The sequence below is a fragment of the Cryptotermes secundus genome, unplaced genomic scaffold (genome assembly GCF_002891405.2).
Source record: "Cryptotermes secundus unplaced genomic scaffold, Csec_1.0 scaffold381, whole genome shotgun sequence".
Taxonomy (NCBI): Eukaryota; Metazoa; Arthropoda; class Insecta; order Blattodea; family Kalotermitidae; genus Cryptotermes; species Cryptotermes secundus.
In genome coordinates this window covers 517,003-539,156 of record NW_019731574.1, presented here as the reverse complement: position 1 = coordinate 539,156, position 22,154 = coordinate 517,003, and the positions used below count along the sequence as shown (strand labels likewise).

The window sequence follows — 22,154 nt, the reverse complement described above, 5'->3', positions numbered from 1 at the left end:
AAGAAACCAATTTGCACTTTGCATCCCAAGATAATTGATTCCATTAATTATTCTGTTGCATTTTTAATCCTTTAAAGAGTGACGGATATATAAGAAGCTTAACACTGCATAATGAGGAGCTTTATAACTTGTACTCTTCTCCAAGTATAATTAGAATGATCAAGTCAAGGAGGATGGGATGGGCAGGGCAAGTAGCATGAATGGGGGAGACGAGGAATGCGTATAGGAAATTGGGGGAAAGCCAGAAGGAAAGAGAGCACTGGGAAGACCAAGGAGTAGGTGGGTGGACAATATTAAAATGGATCTTAGATAGGATGGGATGGTATAGGTTGGATCGATCTGGCTCAGGATAGGGACCAGTGGAGGGCTCTTGTGATCACGGTAATGAACGTTTGGATTCCATAAAATGCTGGGAAATTCTTGAGTAGCTGCAGATTTGGCTTCTCCTCAAGAAGGGCTCAGCTCCATAAGTACAACAATTTTTTAGTGCTGTGCATGAAAAAGAAACATTTACAAACGTCAGTATACTTATTATCTCCACTGGAAATAGTTTGGCCACCCCTCTCTTAGAGTATCGAAAGGTGGCATGAAATATTTCACTTCGTACGCCACACACCTAAGCTATACAAGGCTACAGAGATCGGTTTGAAACCGAAATAGCGTGTTGGTTTTCCTCAGTAAATCAGAGAATTCTTGGAACTGTATTCCTATATGTGACAAGGAACTTTCCTTTAAACGCATCGTATCCATCATCTCCGCCTATCTCATAGAAACGCTTGAGACTGCACTAAAATACAGAAATCATGGACAAATCGCAGTGGAAATGTTAGAACGCCGTGAGTGGCAGACCACTTCTCCGACATGGCTGTACTGCGGAGAGTCTAAACAGGAAGTCAAGGCGAGATGTTGTTTGATGTGCAGACGTAATGGAACGGCAGCAATAGTGGAACATCAAGTTGCTCCACACAAGCCAGGTTTCTCTCGAAAGAACATGAGATACAAAGTGTTTCAAAAGTGTCTACTCCACGTTACACTTATTGTCTTTCTTTTAATCTCGTATTCTTTCATGCAGTTGCCGGAGGATAAAAATAAGGATTTTAGAGGATATTATTTGTTTTAAAGAAAGGAGAAATGACAGAGATCAAGAAATAAAATGTAGAATGACTCAGAAAGTTTGTTGTGGATGAAGCGGATAAGTAAAAGCAATGTACTGAAAGATATATTAATATAACGTATATCTGAGAAATAGAAGGGACTTGTCCCGTAAGATATCTGGAGTTGCGCAGGACAACACCATTGCACTACATATATAATTTAATAATATATTAATAACAACTGTTTTAAGCGAATATCTCTCAGATACTTCAAATTCATGTATGCGAGATTGCTGTTTGCTTGGCTTACTTTTCGACCACGAAAATTGAGGCAGTACGTTCCCCGAAACGTCGGCAAAATTTTAACCAGCCAGAAAGGTTTTATATTCCATACGAGAGTAATCTTCATGCAACTATACAGTTTTGCCCGCGCTATAGCTCAAGCGGTCAGTCGCTGGCTTATCACCGCGACTGCCCGAGTTCGATCCCGGGTCTGGTCAAGTGGGATATTTGGCGGACAAGGTGGCGATGGGCGGGTTTTCTCCGAGTACTTCGGTTTCCCCTGCCAATCTTAATTCCACCAAATTCTCCATCATAATAATCACCCGGGGCAGGCTACAATAGGCCAATCAGTGGCCGCCGTGCCGAGTGGACCCAGTCGGACTCCAACCCCCACTAAGCAAATTAAAAAAAAAAATACAGTTTTCTAATTGTTTTAGAAAGAAGACATATCTTATATCACGTTAATAAGAACACAGGATTATTTTCTACAGTTCAGTGTCTTGTTGGCAGTATGTTGACGCGCGTTGTCATGCAAGAGCAGCATGCCTTTGGTGAGGAGTCCTGGTCACTTCCGTTGAATGGCCTTACGAAGTTTCCTTAGGATGTTACAGTAGGAGTCGGCATTTACGGTTTGTCCTTGAGGCGGGAATGCGCTGAGCAGTATGCCTTTGTGATCTCAGTCACCGCCTGGTTCCGACAGCATCCCAAAGAATTTCATGCTGCTGGTTTTCAGGGGCTTGTGAAACGGTGGGACAAGTGCCTCAATGTACAGGGAGATTATGTTGAGAAATAAAAGCATTTCTCAAATCAGTACTCTTATTTGTTTAAGTTATATATCCAATTGTAACTTACTTATTGACTTACCCTCGTATGTAATATAAATGAATACAAGGCCCACTTGAATTCCTTTCTTTAGCTCAAAATTTACGAAATGGAAATCGAAATGAAAACTCAAGCCCAAAAAATATTTATGAATATCATGGCATAATTTATACAGAAAATCCTTGGAGGCGTTTTCATATCTGATACCAGATATCAATTCTGTAATTTTACCCTCCAAAACATGGTAATCGTTCAGTAACTAGTTGCAGGAAACAGGCTTAATATCCAACGGAACTTGCAGGAGTTTCAAATCATAGTGTGACATGTCGACCCCTACCTCCCCAGCGGCACGTGGCGGTAACGTAACGCTCGCGTTACTACGGTAATAGGCGAGTTCCCGCCCCGCCACTCCCCTCCGCGGTGACGTCACCGAGGGATATCGCGGTCGCTAGGCAACGCGAGTCAACAGCGGTGACGTTACGGTAGTAACAGCGGTGACGTTACGATAGTAACAGCGGTTACTTCCGCTAGCGTTACATAGCAACACAGCGCCAGGCAACAAGGGTGCCTATTACGTGGCCGTATTGTCCGATCGAGGTTACATAAGGAGCAGCGAAGGCTATTCACAGTCAGTTGTACTGAGTCAGTCAGTGAGTCCTGGAGCTACCGCCGAGTTAGCCAGCAACTAGTCAGTTGTATTGTGGCATTTGGAGTGTACTAATTGTGATACTGCAGATAGCAGTAATCGTAAATCTGTAATTTGGGTGATTGTAAGTGCGAATGTGAAATAAAATTCGCTACATCAAATACATCGAGAAGTTATTTGTCGCGATATACGCCCGATACGCGACAATATAATCAAATTACAAAACACTGGAGCCTTGGTTCCATCTTTCTTGTAATGACTACTGAATAAAATTTCTCTATCATGCATAATTTATGTTGTATATTGCTATACGGATATCCAGGAAATGGAATAAAATATGTTTGATAGCCCAAAGACTCCCTCGTTGGTGTCTCCACCTTATAGAACATAATTCACTATAGTTTTTATAATCTTTACATAATGGCCGTTATCAAATATTTGGTATGTTAATGTGCATTACAGCAAACACCACTAAAATGTTCCCTTTCTAACAGTCTCCTCGGTTATAACAACACATAAACCAATTCCTCTACGTACTTACGTGCTTACTGAACATCCGAAATGAGAGTTATGGAGCAAGCACGAACAAAATGAACAACCAAAACAAATAAAGAGTGTCCGGATGAAAAGTATACAAAATAAAATCATTATATCTCAAAAAGCATTTATTATACACATTTATATGTGTTACACCTTTACAAAGGGAAACTATTAAAGTTTTTTCTGAGTATATAACTTTCTCAGTAAATTTCAATGTGGGCTCGCTTGATGGAACGACAGATATCCAGACTATATTCGACCTCTTTCCACTTTACTTGAAGCATGTTTGGTGTTACAATAGCCACAGCGTCCCTTGTGCGGGCTTTCAGGTGTTGAAGGTCTGTTATCTTAACCAGGTATACAATGTTCTTCACATAACCCCACAAGAAAAAAATCCACGAGCGTTAAATCTGGCGACCTAGGAGGCCAAGCGATTGGTTCACCTATGCCGATCCGTCTCTCTGTCCACGTGATTCTCAACATGATGGCAGAAATGTGGCGGCGCTTGCGCTTAAGCCGGGGAAGAAAACACACTTTCATAGTTTTCCTTTCCGATGAAATAAACCGGATACATGTATGACAGTTTCCGAGATATACATTTTTTGTTTTTATTTTGGATACATTTCATCCGAACACCCGGTATATATGCACAAGAAGACAAAACAGGGCAGCTGCTATAATTTTCACAGTAACAAGAGTTCCGTTAGTGCAATCATTCCAATCATTATGCTGTGAGAAAAAATACATATATTCGTCTTGAGGAATTTTAATAATTAATAATATTTTAATAATTAATAACGTACCATTATAAAAACAAAATTATGAGAACCCAGAAAATGGTAATCTTCATGACCACGGCTCTGAGGAAAGCAGATCCTTCATGATCATATCAATTTGATTCGAAACATATCAGCAACTTTATAAACAACATTAGCAGCTGAAGTACATCTATCAGGGGGTCGTTTTTGCTTTGGAGATCAGGCACCGAGCAAAGATAAATCTCTGATATGTCGAGCAGGAACTCGCAGACTAAGAGTTTCCAGAAGAGAAAGACAGAATTTAGAACCAAAGTAACCTTGAATAAGAACAGATAAACGAAAAGTTAGTATCTGTCTACCAAATTATATTACATCATATAAATATATACAATAACCTTTCGTCAAAACCTTAGCTTAAAGCATTATGTGATAATTACGTCGTTTTCTATAATTACTAAACAATTACTGTCACTTCTAAAATGGGAATATTTAATAGTTTAATAACAGTAGAACAGAAAACTCCAAATGACGTCGGAAGCACATAAAAGCGTGTGATCAAAACAAGCAAAACAATTCGCTTTGCCGATTTACAGTTGCGCCACCACCACAATAATTTACACATGATGGAATAAAATTATCAGGAATGTAAATTTCACAATAGTTCTAAGGATTTATAACCGATTTACAGTCACGTTGATATGCCAGACCTCGTCCAAAACATGGCGCTTGCTCTCAGATATAACTCTCGAATTAACAAAGTTTACTAATTTATAGATTTATTGTCTGTCTACAGAGAATAATCATCTCCCTGTACCTCTCACATTTCACCCTTGCTCCATTCCATCGTATCATGAATCTATAGAGAAGGGTAACAGTTTTAGACATTTGTGGGAAAATATTTATTCATTCAATTTCAATAGTCGCAACTATTGCGCAGAAGTTATAATGCGAATGGCGTGTTTCCATTGCGGCTTTGCTAAGTAGCATTGTCCTTAAACAATAGATCGACTTAGCTAGCGTTGCATTACGTATCTGCTGTTGTATCGCCGAAACTTCTGACAAAGGAAGAGAGGAGAATTGTAAAAGCTTATAACTCTTCTATATAAAATGTAATATTTCATTTCAAACACGTTTTGTGGTAGAATGGTTCGTATGTTATTCAACGGCGCTGTACTGCACGGGTTACTTCGCGTGTAACAAAATTAATTTTACTTAGAACATGTATTGTATGTACGTACCAGGTAAAGATGCAATCATGTCTTATGTACGTGCAGGAACCAGTTCTGACCAGTTCGTTTGAACCAGAACCTAACAATTAAAAAAAAATATTTTCTCATATTTTTTGTGAAAATTGTAATCCCGTTTGTGTGACATAAAAATAGAAAATGAAAAATGTATAAGTTGTGAGAACTAAGGTTTTCAAAACGGTAACTATTTTATGCAATGGGACGCCGCGTATTCTGGTAAATTTTACTGACTTTTTCAAGAAACTTTTTCCCCCCGTCACATGAGCAAGAACACGGCGAGACCTCTGATCCTGACGACGGAGAAAAAGTTCTTTCAACTCTATCCGACTACAAGGCGTCATACATAAGAAAATAATGCTCTAAAAATATTAATTCCTTTTCTTCTGTGGAAAATATCTCAATAAAAATAAACAATTGAAAATTTTAGCTTACAATCCGTAGATACAATTTTGCTGGCACGCTTCTCGCATGGCAGATTCTGACTTCTTCCTCTATGGATCTGTAATAAGTGAGGAAATCCAACAGACCATCCAGAACGGAATACTCAACAATATATATGAGATACATTGTTGCTGCGGTAACTTACAAGGCGGAAAATTTCTTTAAAGAATTAAAGAATGGTTAATTATCTAAGAGTTTCTAAAAACTGGAATTAATTTCATACGAGTAGATGATGACTCAGACGAGTGTTCAAGTGTTGATTTCATCGAATATTTATAAAAGGAAATTTATTCTTCAAAAAAATTCTTAAACGTCGATTTCTCTTTCTGAGTAGGTGCCGATTTCTCAGATAAAGTCTCATGTCTAAATCTAGTTTATACAGAATTCCTCACAACCGAGTTGATTACATAGAAATTTTCCAAACAACTCTAATGGATAATTTCACACGCTTCAGTGGATACTTAATTTATTTCTAAACCATATTCAATTTTTCAGGCGAAACTTGAGGATACACACAACTTCTAAAATAGAGATTCAAATGGCGGAGAATATCTGAAACCATAACAAATATTATAAGCAATTTATTATCCTGAGTCAATATTATGGGCCCTGTTTTGTATTTTAGATTGGAATAACGTGAAAGGTAAGCAAACTTCCCATTTTTTATACATAAATAAGTCACAGCCAAAGCAATAAACTTGACAGCGACTGTTTAATTACGTATAACATTTTCAGCAACGTTTCAGAACGTTAACGACAGACGCAACTGAAGTTTCCTAATTCATTCTAGGCAAGCCCCATCTCAGCTGTCATAAAATAAACGTAACAACTTTTATTATTAAAAATATTAGCAACCAATCGCTGTAAATTTCTAGGAACATCAATCAAAATGAGTGACGATGCAAGAAGGGTCCGATGTCGTGCAATATTGCAGGCAATCAAGTAGTTCAGAAGGTTTCTGGACATTAGCTTCGAGCAGCAGGAGGCCTGATTACAAGCAGGAAAATAAATAAATATATATATATATCCTTATTCCATCAAAGTACCTCAGCATGTATACAGCACATATATTTTCATGATTTCAGTGACTACAGACAAGTTTTCGATTGATGACCGGATTTATTGGACTCTGATACAGCACGTGACAATACATTGTTACACACACACACACACACACACACACACACACACACTAGTCTCCACAATTACGTCTTCACTGACGTTGCTTGTTTTCGGCTACAACGGCGGACGTTCCCATTCATCTGGGTTCCAGAAATATCTCCGGCATCAGCTAGTAGTCTCTAGCAGCAACAGCTCACAACAACTGAGCTCCAGCAGTCCTCTAACTCACTAACTCGCCAACTCACAGCTACTGACACTACACTATATCTCGGCACGGATCGCATAGAAAATACTGCTCCACTGTTGCAGTATAACTGTTCCCATGGAAACGTGCTTGTTACTTAGCAACGACTGTTGTATAGTTATTTATCTCGCGTTCGGTACCTAGTAACGAGTCTGCGTTCCTTTGTAACTTTACGACGCTGTCAGAATCTAGACCATGCAATGCCGAATGGTAAGGTGAATGAAGAATGATGTATTGAAAGGATCTGAAAGGAATCGGCAGGTACGAGATCGGTGTCGGTTTATTATCCCGGAACTTACCCGGAAAGTCTGAGAAAAATGAAAAATCTCAGCCAAGGAAGCTAATACCCGGCCGATATTCGAACCGAGCACCTGCTGGATAGAAGTCTAGGTGGTTAGCACTAAGTTCACCCGATCGGTTTCAAAATATTTTAACCGACTGCCACATTCATGTACTTCATGTACCAAGAGAATCTAGAAGACCATGGTAGGACGGGTCTAAGTGTCGCTTCGTCTTGCTGTATGTTAAAGTTCGCCCACGCAGAGCGCTACGTACGCGACGCACGCTACCTACGCTATGTTCGCTATACAAACAGAAAAATATCTCCCTTTATTGCCAATGTGACTGGCCACATAGACTTCCGTACGCTATGTTCCCTATGTTCGCTGCGTAGCAGACTGTACACAGCGTACGTAGCGTAGCGCTCTGTGTGGCCGAACCTTTAGGGAGACACGTATGAAAATGGGGTGATTCTGTCGGCTTTAGATACTGCATTTTAACTGCATTAGGGACTCCTGAATTCATAGTAATGATAAACTAACCCCGATACTAGAATATAATCATAAAGTAGCTCAAGCGGTTAGACGCTGGTTTCCCACCGCGGCGACCCGGGTTCGATCACGGGTCTGGTCAAGTGGGATTTATGGTGGACAAGGTGGCGCTGGGGCAGGTTTTCTCCGAGTACTTCGGTTTCCCCTGCCGATCTTCATTCCGCCAATTGCTCCACAATCACCCTCACCTATCATCTGGGGCTGGTACAATAGGCCAGAAGTGGCTGCAGTACAAGGGACTTAGCCCCATCCCACGAGCAACAAAAAAATAATAATAAAATTATCACAATTTCCTATATTCTCACCTCTGAAAGCACAATATAAGAAAAATAATATTAGCAAGAAGCACTACACGGTGACATAGCTCATAAAATAGTACTCGTTACATGAGAACCTCAAATCCAACATCGATACTAAATTGAAGTTTCCCTGTAGTAATTAAAATTTGGAAAACTGGCAATCAGCTAAATTGAGGTTACAACATTTTTGCTCTGTAGGAAATACCGTAATGTATTCAATGGATCTGAACAGAAATCTGCATCGATATATATCGAGTCTCTACATATCGATATATCTACTTGCGAAAGTTCCCCTATAAGTGGAAAGGGAGGTTTGGACCGATAGAGGGATGATAGTGCTTCTCTCCAGATATCCAGCAAGTGTTACAGAAATTGAATTCTCGCTCGCTCTCTTCTCTGTGCTATTCCCGCAGATGGCGTGCGTGTTGGCTGTAACCAGTAATGGAAGCTCGGCTACATACACTAACGCTTAAGTGTCACTTAAAATATATTACTCAGATCATCAATGAAATTTCTTCCTCTTCCTCGGTACTGGATTTTATTTATATCGCAATAAATGCTAATGTATTCCTAATCTATTGCTGCAACTTATATTTAGAATTTACACAGGTTCATTCTACCTTCCTTTAAATATATTATAAACAGACCTTGCGGAACTGAGACATTTCTGCTGCCTATTAAAAGGGGTCATCACTCTCCTTTTCTGTCTGGAATTGAGAGAATTTTGTACCTTTATATTTATGGAAGTTTGCACTACGTAATATTCTAAAGGTTTAGAGCTCTGTGAATTTATTATCGTTGCTTGGATATATATTTTGTTCCTGTTATTCTATTATGTTTCGTGCTTTCTGTAGTCAACCTGAGAACAGATCTTCTAGCACAAATGGGAAACATATAAACATTATCAATAACACATTATACACAGAATATTCTAACACACCACGGAATTAAAAGTAGATGAAAGAAAAAGAAAATTGCGTTAAAACTGAAAATGATCCTTATGCTACTCAGTGTGATATTGCGACACGACTCCTGAAAGCCGGAATAGTTCATTACTAGGCAAGGGCTCGTTAAACACATTCCCGAGGAAGCAAACGCGCGCAACAATAAAAGAGCGGTGTTTTCTATGGCCAGCGTCGCACTCATTGCTATACAACGATGCTTTAAACACATCTCTGCAGCAGTGAATCAACATGCAACAATAGAGGAAGCGGTGTTTTGTGGGGTCCATCCCTAGCCTATATAAAGAGGATTTCAGTCAGCTAATATCAGAAATGAGGTAGTTTCCGGAGTTGACAGAATAATTGAGAAAAATGTAAAGAAAGTAATTAAGCGGTGCAAAGAAGACTTCATAGTGCGCTGCAGTGACAATGAGAATGTTATAAAGCCGTTGCCAGGATATGACTAGTGAAAACTGAAAATACTATTATACGTGTATAAATGAACTGTAAAGCGTGGAAATAGCGACAGCGCTATATTTAATTATAGTTATGATTTGAGTGTATAAAGTGTCAATAAATCCAGTCATCCAAACCAAAACCAGTTTAACTGTCACAAACCTAAAATACGTGAACATTTGTACGAGAGGCACAAATATGCGGCATGTGATCTCATTCACGACTATATTACTAGATGGTTTATATATTGTGTCTAAAACAGTTGATACAGGGCACGTCACTCGTATGTTCAGCAGGTAAATTTAAAGAAGATAATCCTGTAATTTCAACGAGACCTATATATTACAAATATGATATAGCACAGGTACAAACATGGTTTCGCGATCAACGGCACTGTCTGAAATATCGCAGTGTCACAGATGATTTAAAAAAATGTGTTAAAAGCAAGGGTTTCTGAAACGGAAAAAAAGTAAAAACGTTCTTTGGAATTTCTTTACAATATGTTGCCACTTTATACTGAGTTTGAGTGATGAAGCAGTAGTCTCGAGGTCACTTGACATGACAGAGGGGTCGTGACACGTATCAAGTGCGCCACTCCATTCGATCGAAACAGCAAGCAATATCCGGTCAGTTGGAATGGAACTTGACTGCTCGTTCTGCAACTGCTACTCGTATAGGAACAGAATACGACACTGAACTCACGACTGTGCTAGTGTGGACCTTGAGTAGGAAAGAGATGGAAAGATGGATATAAAACGAAAAAGAGAGTGAGAAAGAGAAGTAGAGATGAGAAAATTGGAAGTGGGTTAGAAACGGAAGTCTCTGGAATCGAGGGAAAGGATCACAAATTATAAAATAATTAACAGAGTTATCGTTATTGTGTAACTGGAATTTTCTTATTGCTAGTGGGGTAGGACTAAATCCCTTGTACTGTAGCCACTTCTGGCCTATTGTACCAGCCCCAGATGATAGGTGAGGGTGATTGTGGAGCAATTGGCTGGAATGAAGATTGGCAGGAGAAACCGAAGTACTCGGAGAAAATCTACCCCAGTGCCACTTGGTCCACCACAAATCCCACTTGACCAGACCCGGGATCGAACCTGGCCCGCCGCGGTGGGAAGCCAGAGACTAACCGCTTGAGCTATGGCGCGGCCTTATGTAACTGGCATACCTTTATTGTTTAGAAGAACACCGTTCCACTAAATCTTATTTCAAATTTCATTTTTCTTGCAAGAAAAGTTGAACTGAACTTTATACTGTGCGGGAACCCGAGTTGAGTTGACTTTTCTCCGTTATCGACCGCCTAGATATGCTATAAAACAATGTATTTCTCCTCCGTACTGACCCTAGTGTGTGTGTGTGTGTGTGTGTATACATACGTACAAAACACGTGCACCCATGCATTCATGATACCTGCACTCAGTCACTCACTCATGGAGCTGAGCCCTTCTTGAGAAGCCGCCAATTCTGCAGCTACTCAAGAACTTCCCAGCATTTTATGGAACCCCATGATTTATTACCTTGCTCGCTAGAGCCTTTCAATGACCCATGTCCTGAGCCAGATCAATCAAATCCATACCATCCCATCCTATCTCATAATGCCTCCATAGGTATAAAATTATAGATACATAAACATTCATGCATATAAATACACACATATGCATAATATATACATACACGTAAAACATAGATACATGAATATATGCATACATACGTATAGTAAACATACGTAGATATACACTTACATATATAAAAGCAAGTATGGATGGACATATATATAAACCATGCATACATATGCACAACAAATATATATATATACATACATTCATGTATGCATGTACAGAGTGAGGATGTATATTTATAAGTACAACGAACTTACACATACACACATGCGCACGCATATGTGCAAATAAATTATATATATATATATCTTGACGTTGATACGCACAGAAATTTGGACCTTGTGAACACGACGATGATGTTTCGGGTTCCAGAGAAGGCGGGGTCTTTATTACCGGCTGAGCTCTTCAAGAAGAACTATGATCCATAAACTGAATTTAGTGTTTCTGTTGAGTTATTTTGGGACTGACAAACTCAGTGCGCAATAACAATTTATACTTCAGTCTGTGCTGTTGGGAGCTCGTCTGTACACGATTCCTGTCGCTGCTTGCAGTTGCTGCCATGACAAATGGTGCAAAGTTATTTGCTGTCCACAGCTGTCGTATCATTGCCTTATTGCCAGCTCAGCTTCCACGCTGTAATTTACAAATAGTTGCTGCTAGCGACTCGCAGCTTCACTACTTTAACACATTGCTCAGTCAATTCCAAAACGACATAGCAACGGCTACTATGATTTCCCTGCACGAACTCCGTGAAATGAGAGCAGAGTTATGCGCATGCCCGGTCTGAGTGCGAGTGACCTTTCCTTATCTCTTGAGTGCATTTTCTCAGGAACCTGCAAACTGCCACCGAATAGACAGACCCTGCAACCAGCCAAGTGACAGGACAGAAATCAAGTCCCTCTAACTTAAAGGAGAAGGATGTGATAATGTGCTGCGTGGTCACGGCTAACACAACACTCAAGAGCAGCTAATATGATCAGCATGCAGAAATGATTATCAGCGGAAACCCGAACAAACTTGATGATTTATCTGCTCCCGCGTATATTATTTCGGCATGAACCTCGTATGAAGTCAACTGGGATTGATCCCGCGGCCCTGGGGTGAGAAGCAGCACGTAAACACCTAACGGGTTACCGTGGCTCAGGGGTTTAGGGCGGGACGGTGGGTTACTTCACGAATCTCTCAGTAGCAAAAATATATAGCGCTGAACGGTAGGATGGTGAATGAATTGGAAAGGATTTGAAAGGAAATGATCTTAGACAAAATCGAGGTACTATCCTAGAATTTGCATAAGGAAACTGAAAAAATCACTAGAAACCTCAGTCAGTATAGCCGGTGCCCTGGCTGAGATTCGAACCAAGTACCTTCCGAGTATGAGTCGAGAGCGTTACCTCCTGGACCAATCCGTTCAGGCAGTTTCGTTATTTATTTGTAATAAATATAATCCAGAAGGAAAGAGACCACTGGGAAGCCCAAGGCGTAGGTGGGTGGACAATATTAAGATGGATCTTGGGGAGATAGGATGGGATGGTATGAGTCGGATTGATCTGGCTTAGGATAGAGACCAGTGGAGGGTTCTTGTGAACACGGTAATGAACCTTCGGGTTCCATAAAATTCTGGGAAATTCTTGAGCAGCTGCAGATTTGGCTTCTCCTCAAGAAGGGCGCAGCTCCATAAGTAAGTAAGTAAGTATAAGCAATAACCGCAGTTATCTGCATTTCATATAGGTATTAAGTAGAGCAGTAAATTGACAATATATAAATTGCACTTCTTGCAAGGATTTTTAAAATTCCTTGTAGAACCCAAATAAATTCGATATTAATTAGGACATATCCTGTCCATTACTCACGATGACTTATTACGTACATGAGATCTGAGATACTTATAACTGTAAGTATGAAGATTTGTGTCTTATGGGATATGACGCCATGTAGTTTGCTATATTTTTAAAAACGATTCGTAGGAATGTATTTTACCCTGAGCATGACAGCAGAACGCTACTCCGAAAAGCCGATAAATACCTAAGAGCCAACATTACGTCATATAAAACAACAAAACAGCAGAAATCTATCGTTTTTAAAGAAAATGTAACGTGAATATTGTTAAGATGTATTCACTATTCCCCTATGTCATATGTTCACAAATTTATTCCACAATAATCCACTTCATTACATGAACAGCGATAATGTGTAGACAGCTTACATTTATTGTTGTCTCTTGAAATAAGCTTGTGGGCTTATTCAGGTCTTGTTCCCAAAAGGGATTTCTCCCCTCACTTACAACCCTCTGGACTGCGCTTTGAAGATATGACAAGCGTAGCTTAAGCAAAACATAAAACATTTGCGCATGTTCTCATATTTGCATATACGTGCTTGTGAAACATGCGAATGTTTGGAGGTGATACGGACCTGGCATTACGCTTAGAGTTATTTTCCCATGCGCGTTTGTGGTACGATTTAGGTAACTATTCCCCTAAACATATTTGTTTCCGAACAGTCACATGACAGATCAATAGCTCGCGAAGATGATCCGAAAATGCTGGCGGAAAAGGAGACGTAAGTAAGAAGTTGAAGTGAGAAAGAGAAGGAGGCGATTTCTTTGAGCCATAAGCCGTGAAGTTAGGAGAAACAGTAGTGCCCTTGTATACCAGCACAAGCACAGGCTCTCAATTTCTTCACTTTATGTGAAGTGCCAAATATTTTCATCTCCCTCAAGGGGCTGTGCAAGCGTTACCACGTGACATATGTACTTAGAAAGGTGGCAACCAGCACTACATAGTCTCGATAGTATGTCGTCACACAACTTACTTACTTACTTACTCATTGAGCTGAGCCCTTCTTGAGAAGCCGCAAATTCTGCAGCTACTCAAGAATTTCCCAGCCTTTTATGGTACCCGAAGGTTCATCACCGTGTTAACAAGAGCCCCCCAATGGTCCCTATCCTGAGCCAGATCTATCTAATCCATATCATCCCATCCTATCTCTCTAAGATCCATTCTAATATTATCCACCCACCTATACGCCTTGGTCTTCCCTGTGGTCTCTTTCCTTCTGGCCCTGCCACCAGTATCCTATACGCATTCCTCGTCTGCCCCATTCGTGCTACATGACACAACATATAAAAAAAAACAAAGCAATGATTCTGCTAGGCAAATAACCTCTTGCTATGAGAGATTTGAGGATCTCACTAAGGTAAACATGAAAATTACTAACTTCTCTGATATGATGATCTATATTTGTTTCTGGTTAATTTTGTGATCTTGTTAGTAATTATATTACATATGTTCAATGGTCGAATGGTCGAAAAACAATGAATTTGAAATTATTTTGAGGAAATTGTTTTTGACCTAATCGTGGTAGTATTCCGATATTTGCTTAGAAACACAGAGGAAAATCACGAAAAAAATCAGTCTGGGTAAGCAGGTGTCCCGGGATGGAACCGAATCAAACAACTCCCGGCTATGAACTTTGTGGGTTACCGCTACGGCAACCCGCGCCGGTGATACGTTGTAGTGCGGTAAATATTTGTCGACGTTTCAGAAGAACACGCAGCTCCTAGTTTTAGGGTACATTTGCATCAGAATACACGGCGTCATGTCACGGAAGACACTTTTTTTTAATCTCCTTTATTGACAATCAGATAATACAATGTTTTAGTCAATTTGCTGTCTTGTGTACAATTAGTTAACAACTGTACATTTCAGTGGCTTGAGTGGGTCACTTTCATCGACGCGTCCCTCAGTTTTTAGGTCTTCTGGCCACTTCGGAAGACACTAACGTTATCTTCTTACGAACAAATCTGATTAAATTATGTAATAGGGGGAGATGAAGTGTGTGAACACTCTTAAGATTAAATCTCTGGAGCCTGAAACCCATCCAATATAATATTAAAAATAATATTCACATAGGAGGTATGCGGTAGTACAGTTGGTTGAAGCACGATGCTACAAGCCGGAAGTAAGCGGGTTGGAGTCCTGATGAGGTGGATTCTTTTTCAATTTACCTAATCCCTCCAGCCGCACTATGGCCCTGGGGTCGACTCAGCCTCTAACAGAAATGAGTACCAGGAACCTTCCTGGGGCGTAAAAGGAGGCCGGCGCGTAGGGCTGATAATCTTATCGTCATCTGTGTGGAGATTGTCTAGAAAATGTGGGAACCTCAACATCTCACAACCCTATGGGCCTTCACGGACTGTTACGGTTCAGGGAAACAGGAAACATTCCGTCTAAATTACAAAGAAAATTATTAAAACACTGGTTACGGAGAAAATCACAGTTTATTCTGTGAATCATCATTGTATTCCGTTGGTAAAATGTAATTTGAAGCTGGTTTTGCATATAGTTCTATATATCTACAAGTATCTAATCTATCTATCACCGGTCACAGTAGCCGAGCGGTCTAAGGCTTGTACTTTCTTCGCTCGCTTGGAAGCCGGGATCGTGGGTTCGGATCTGTTTCCTGTGAGGTACGAACTGAATTCTTATATATTATTCTTATGCACTGCCGGTCACGGTAGCCGAGCGGTCTAAGGCTTGTACTGTCTTCGCTCGCTTGGAAACCGGGACCGTGGGTTCGAATCCAACTCAGGGCATGGATGTTTAGTTTGTGTGTGTGCGTTTTTCTGTGTTTGTGTACAGGTAGAGGCCTTGCGGCGAGCTGATCACCCGCCCAAGAAGTCCTACCGAATGTGTAAGATCTAGAAAAACCGAAGTGAACGGAGAAGTTCATGGAGGTACGCCTAGGCCCATTGGGGCTGTAGTGCGAAGGGGGGGGAATCTATCTATCTATCTACAGTCCTTGTGGATGTTGGCCGCTTTTTCAGCTTGTTAATCTATACACATTCGGTAGGACTCCTTGGACAGGGGATGAGCCCGTTACAGGACCGATACCTACACGCAGATATCCTTGCCTCAAGTGGGATTCGAACCCATGATCCCAGTGTTCGAGCAGTGAAAACGGTTCAAAATGTTGTCAATTAAAGAATAAATCAAATTAATGTAAGCAGACTCAATTCAAATTGTAGGAACATTAGACAAGCTTGACCGTCGTAAATGAATCCTTCTTCACATAGAGTATGTGGGGATCACGAGTCTTATATCCGCTATTCGTGTGTTCCATATACGCGTGCGCTTAATGTGATCTGCTTAGAACTATTTCCATTTTAACTCCCAACTACAGATTCTGGCTTACAGGAAGGCTCAGCTCATTTCAGAAGCGCACAATCTTATGGTAATTGCCACTGAAGTAGTACATTACCCCAAAGATTAGAGAATTACCAGCAACTATTACCATACAGACTAACCTGTACACAACAAAGCTGGAAACAGGGTACGCCATAACGAAGAACACAAAACCGCAACTGCGTTCTTGTCAGTCTGTAAACTGTATTAGATACAATTGTTAAAATTCATATTTCAACAGCATAATTATGAACAAAATGTATGGAACGATTTTCGGGACGTAACGAAATATCCATTGACGGCCTGCTATGGAATTTTAATCGGTCAATATTACTAAAAATGAAAATTACCACGTGATGTTTCGCAAACACATCCCACATCGAATTTCACCAAACATGTTTATCTTTTGTGCGGTCTGAGGTACTCGCAGCTGTAGCTGTGAAGAGTTCTACCTTCTGGGATATAACGCCATGCAGTTGGACGTAAGTCAACCGACGTTTCGGACGAATATTTCGCCTCCGAAATGTCGGTTGACTTTCAACGTACTAAATGGCATTAGTATACCCCAGGAGCTAGAACTCTTTATTATCGTTTGGTTGGTTATTTAACGACACTGCCAATATCAGGATTATATAGTGTCAGATAAGTGATGAAGCGGAAAGGATTTGGAAGGAAGAGGCCGTGACCTAATCGAGAAATTATCCAAGAATGTTCATGCAGTGGCTGAGGAAAACCACTAAACTCTTAATTGGGATAATGGGTATTCTTGCTGAGATTCGAAACGGACACCTCTCGGATACAAATCCAGAGCATCACCTCTATATGAACCCGCTGTTCGGTACTAGACGTTGATTGAAGATCATGTAACGTACGCTTTGTTACATATCAACGTGGTTTAAAATCAAAATTCCACAACTCAGTGAAATACTTAATGTGAAATCACGTGAAAGAAAAGTAAGGGCTGTCCAATTCATACCAAGTCACAGACAGACTGACATCTATGCCTCCAGAGGGCGTAATTATTTTTCCTTGTTTTATATACTACGACTAAAAATTATGTAAGAAAAAACTCCGTGGCCTGTACACTGCAAGCGAACTATACCGATCGAGCGACCGCCACTTGTCGGCGAAGTTAGTGCCAACTTTTGTGGATAGAGGGTGTCGCGTGGTCGGCGCAACGGATCCCCACGGCCGTTAATCTCGGTTTTATAGACCGGAGCCGCTATTCCCTTTAAATAGCTCCTCGGTTATCATGAGGCTGAGTGGACACTGTTCCAGACCCATCACTTATCAAAAAAACTGGTAGTGCCGGGAATCGAACCCAGGACCTCTGGATCTGTAGCCAGGAACTCTGAACACTAGACCACAGAGGAAAAGTATCATCATGAACGCACAGAATTCAGTGGCATAAAGCTACACGGCACAGAGCTAAGCAATGTAGCATGCTTGAGACGTCTTTCGGAGCCTAGGTTGAAGATGGAGATTATGCGGCAACACACAAAGGAAATTTTAGTACCAAAGCCAGTTCAATACATGATTAGCATCTAGAAGCCCTGATAACCACAGAAGCCAACATGATTCCCCTTCTCTCTCCTCTTCTGCCTGTGAAATAGGATTAGCAACAGCTTTCACCACCGTACAAACACTGTCCGTCCCTTCCTCCCACTTACATCTGTTTCTTTCTGTTGGAAAATATGGCTAGGAAATCTTTTGAAAGGTTTTTGCGCGCCACTAACTTCAGAAAGCTTCCAATAGGATGCTTCAGCTTTTGGAAGGCTCAAAAGGTGTTTCAAACCTCCTGAACTAACTTACGCCTGCTCCTACATGGCCCCGTTCCACCCACCTACTGCCATACAAGACTGATAGCTCTTTTCTAATCTAACCCACTTATTTCAGCTGTACCTTTTGCTGCATAATATGCGACACTGATTAACTGGATCTATAAAGCTCACGTGACAGAAAAATGAAGGATCTAGGGGACTTAAAATTAAACAACTATGATCCATGGCTTATTTTGTACAAGAATACTTGGCTTCCTCGGAAGTAGACATGTTTTTTTTTATTATTGGACTGTTTGGAATTTAAATCAGAAAGAGACAATACATGAAATTAGAATCTAAGCTCTTGACGTCTTACAATAAAGAAGGAAATTGAACTGAGGTTGTCTGAAAACAGGATGCTGAGGAGAATACCAGGACTCAACAGGAAGAAAGAGGCGGGACGTTGGAGAAAACTACATAATGAGTAGCTTCATAATTTGTACTCCACGCCAAATATTACTGTAATGATCAAACTGAGGAGGATGACATGGGCAGGGAATGTAGCACGCATGACAGAGAAGTGAATATAAATTTTGTATTTCAGCATCCTGCTGCAAGACTTTAAGTAACGTCTATGTATATCACAGTCCGTCAATAATGAAACAATTGTTCTTTTTTTTATTTCTCCAATTACACCATTTAGCACACATGTTTCGGCCAGAGATGGCAATCTTCAGGTGTCTCAATGTATCGAAAACTGCAACACTGTTCCCATATGCGCTAAAACCACGCCCTGCAATACACTTAAAAATAAAATAAAAATAATTAATTAAAATCAATTAGAATTTTATATTAAAATTCTGAATACGATTTTACAAAACCAATGAGAAAATTGTTAATGGAAACGGTTTAATTTTTTTCGGTTTGAAAATTATAGACCACGAAGACCCCGACAAAATTTAGAATCACCCTGTATATAAGACAAATATGTAACACATGGACAGAATGCTAGTCACATGCAGATTGTACTAACAAAAGACCAAATTCCTACCAGTACCATCCATACAGCGGATATCTGTGAATGGGTGTGGCAGTTTCTATAATTGGACCCCCGCGTCCACACAGAGCTTCATTAGACATGTAGCAGCTGAAGTAAACATTCGAGAAAACTCACGCACCGTACAACACCACGAATAACGGAAACTATTCCAGCACAGGACACACAAAAAGATATGTTTCACTACCGACCAAAACTTAACACTGCCCCTGTTACTCTCACTGTTCCGGTACAAATTTATAGCTCAATTACTTACTTACTTACTTACTTACTTACTAGGGGCCGCGCCATAGCTCAAGCGGTTAGTCGCTGGCTTCCCACCGCGGCGGCCCGGGTTCGATCTCGGGTCTGGTTAAGTGGAATTTGTGGTGGACAAAGTGGCGATGGGGCAGGTTTTCTCCAAGTACTTCGGTTTCCCCTGCCAATCTTAATTCCACCAATTGCTCCACAATCACCCTCACCTATCATCTGGGACTGGTAAAATAGGCCAGAAGTGGCCGCCGTACAAGGGACTTAGTCCCTTAGGCCCCACTAGCAATAAAAAAGATACTTACTTACTCACTCACGGAGCTGAGCACTTCTTCAGGAGCCACCAATTCTGCAGCTACTCAAGAATTTCCCAGCATTTTATGGAACCCGAAGGTTCATTACCGTGTACACAAGAGCCCTCCACCCTCCACCGGTCCCTATTCTGAGCCAGATCGATCCAATTTATACCATTCCATCCTATCTCCCTAAGATCCATTTTAATGTTGTCCACCCAACTACGCCTTGATCTTCCCAGTGGGCCCTTTCCTTCTGGAGCTCATTAACAAGTATATAAAAATATATTATATCCAGTAGCTTAAAAACATAAAAAGTTTACAACTTCGGTACCAGTTATTTAAAATGAAGCTTCGCGTACGGTGTACATAAATAAATTCTTCCATCAAGTAAAAGTTATATGAAGCCTCGGTTGCCTAGTTCTCTTCGTTAAACTGGTCAGTTTTATACCAGTTGGACTTTTCATACAAAAATCTCCGTTTCATGAAATCCGAAGTTTTGGTATTGTAATATCTGAGGTTCTCACGGAAGTGACTATAAAGATTTTTTATCGTTGGATCAGATGTCGTATAATTTGGAAGATATCTGCCCCGGAGTTTCGGAGAAACTTGCAGCCTCTTCTACCGTGGAGATGGATGTGCGAGGTTCCTCAGAAACGTCGGAAAATACGTACCTAACTAAAGGATGTGACAAGAAAGTAGTAATTCCCACTTTCATTTCAGTGTTTATAAGTGTCGGACATTGGATACAATTCCGAGCCAGATGAATCCACTCAAAAAAATGGATACTATTTAGACAGAAATAAATAAATAAAATATGGCATTAGTAATTGTCCTACGTTTTAGAGACGCGATGGCGCTCCTTACCCACAGAAAATTATATTAGAAAGGAAAGAGATGAATGGTAATTAAAGGTTTTTAATTTCTTTCTTTACAGAAATTTGTGAGTGAGGGCAGCGTTGTTCGAGAATGCATAGACAAGTGCGTAGAGAAGGGTAAGTCTAATGGTTACCAAGGGCAACAAGAAAAACGATATGAAAATACGTAAAGGTTTTGCATTCTTTTCACTTCCTTTTTCCACAATTAGTTTTTCGCTTTGTAAACATGAAAAGTGTAAGAAACTAATTCTTTCAATGCTACCTATTCACGCAGGCCCAGAACCTATTTTATTTTTCAAAGTAGCCACAGGATCTGCATGTAAAAAACAGATATTCTCTTCTTTCGTTACATACTATGTTCATCAGCGATCATAGTTGATAGAACTTATGAATACGACAAGACAATAACAGTAATAAATGACAATTGAATGTATCTATGCCTCAGTCGGTAATGCAGTCTGTGCTTTTGCCCCCCCCAAAATGGACTTCGTATAGGAAGCATATTTATTTAGCCACGATGGTGCAAACAGTAACAGTAGTAGTAGTGTTAGACGGAATAGTAGTAGTTCAGTGGCGATAGTACAAGGAATATTTTAACAATGAAATTAATATAACTGATCCGTTACAATTGTGTCTAATTTCATTTCGGTAATAGAACATTTTTTAATTCCATCCAAAATATATCAAACAATTATAAATATTTACATCGTCTTGAAAATTTAATTTAGTTATTTTCACGAAATTTTGAACTTGATGTCTTATAAACAACACGATAGGACACTTTATAATTAATGAATTACAAAAACAAAATGCAATCAGAAAGAATTTTGGCTCTACAAAAAAATCGTTACTTCTAACTTTGTACGATCACTGAACTGAAGGCGGCACATTCCAGAATATCTTGAACTAATTAAGCCCCAATCTGATTCGCCTTGGTTATAACAACAGTCCCTAATTCCCAATGTTCTTATTCTAGGCCCATTTAAATGTATATTTAAGAAAAACATTATGATATACAAAAACATTCCCCATCCAAAATATAACTATTAATTCTATCAGTAAAAAAAAAGTAAGAAAAAAAAAGCTATTTCTGTAACAGGCCGTGGAGGCCCATAGGGTTTTGAAACGTCGAGGCTGCCACATTAACTAGACAATCGGCTCAAAGATGGCGGTAAGGCTGCCAGCCTTACGCGCCGGCCGCGCTTTACTCCCCAGGAAAATTATTTAATTAATTCCTTGTACTCATTTCTGTTAGAGGTTGATTAAGACTATCACATTTTTGAAAATCACATTCTGACTTCAAAAACGGCCATAATTATTCTTATTTTGCTTGAAAACTGAGAGCCGAGTTTCCTTTACTAAAATGTTTAAACTCTTTGACTACGTAGATATT

The 22,154-nt window shown here is 40.1% G+C and overlaps 1 protein-coding gene and 1 long non-coding RNA gene across 3 annotated transcripts in view; one reads left to right on the top strand and one right to left on the bottom strand.

The window, feature by feature from the left end:
* The window catches only part of LOC117282537, a 400,895-nt gene that overhangs the window by 316,676 nt on the left and 62,065 nt on the right, over nucleotides 1-22,154 (bottom strand). The window lies entirely within an intron of this gene.
* Nucleotides 1-22,154, top strand: part of LOC111867128 — a 236,624-nt gene that overhangs the window by 213,130 nt on the left and 1,340 nt on the right. For both annotated transcript variants that reach the window (XM_033752561.1, XM_023856665.2), the window contains exon 4: nucleotides 20,821-20,878. In XM_033752561.1, coding sequence (XP_033608452.1) covers nucleotides 20,821-20,878 — 58 coding nt within the window. The remainder of the gene's footprint in view (nucleotides 1-20,820; nucleotides 20,879-22,154) is intronic.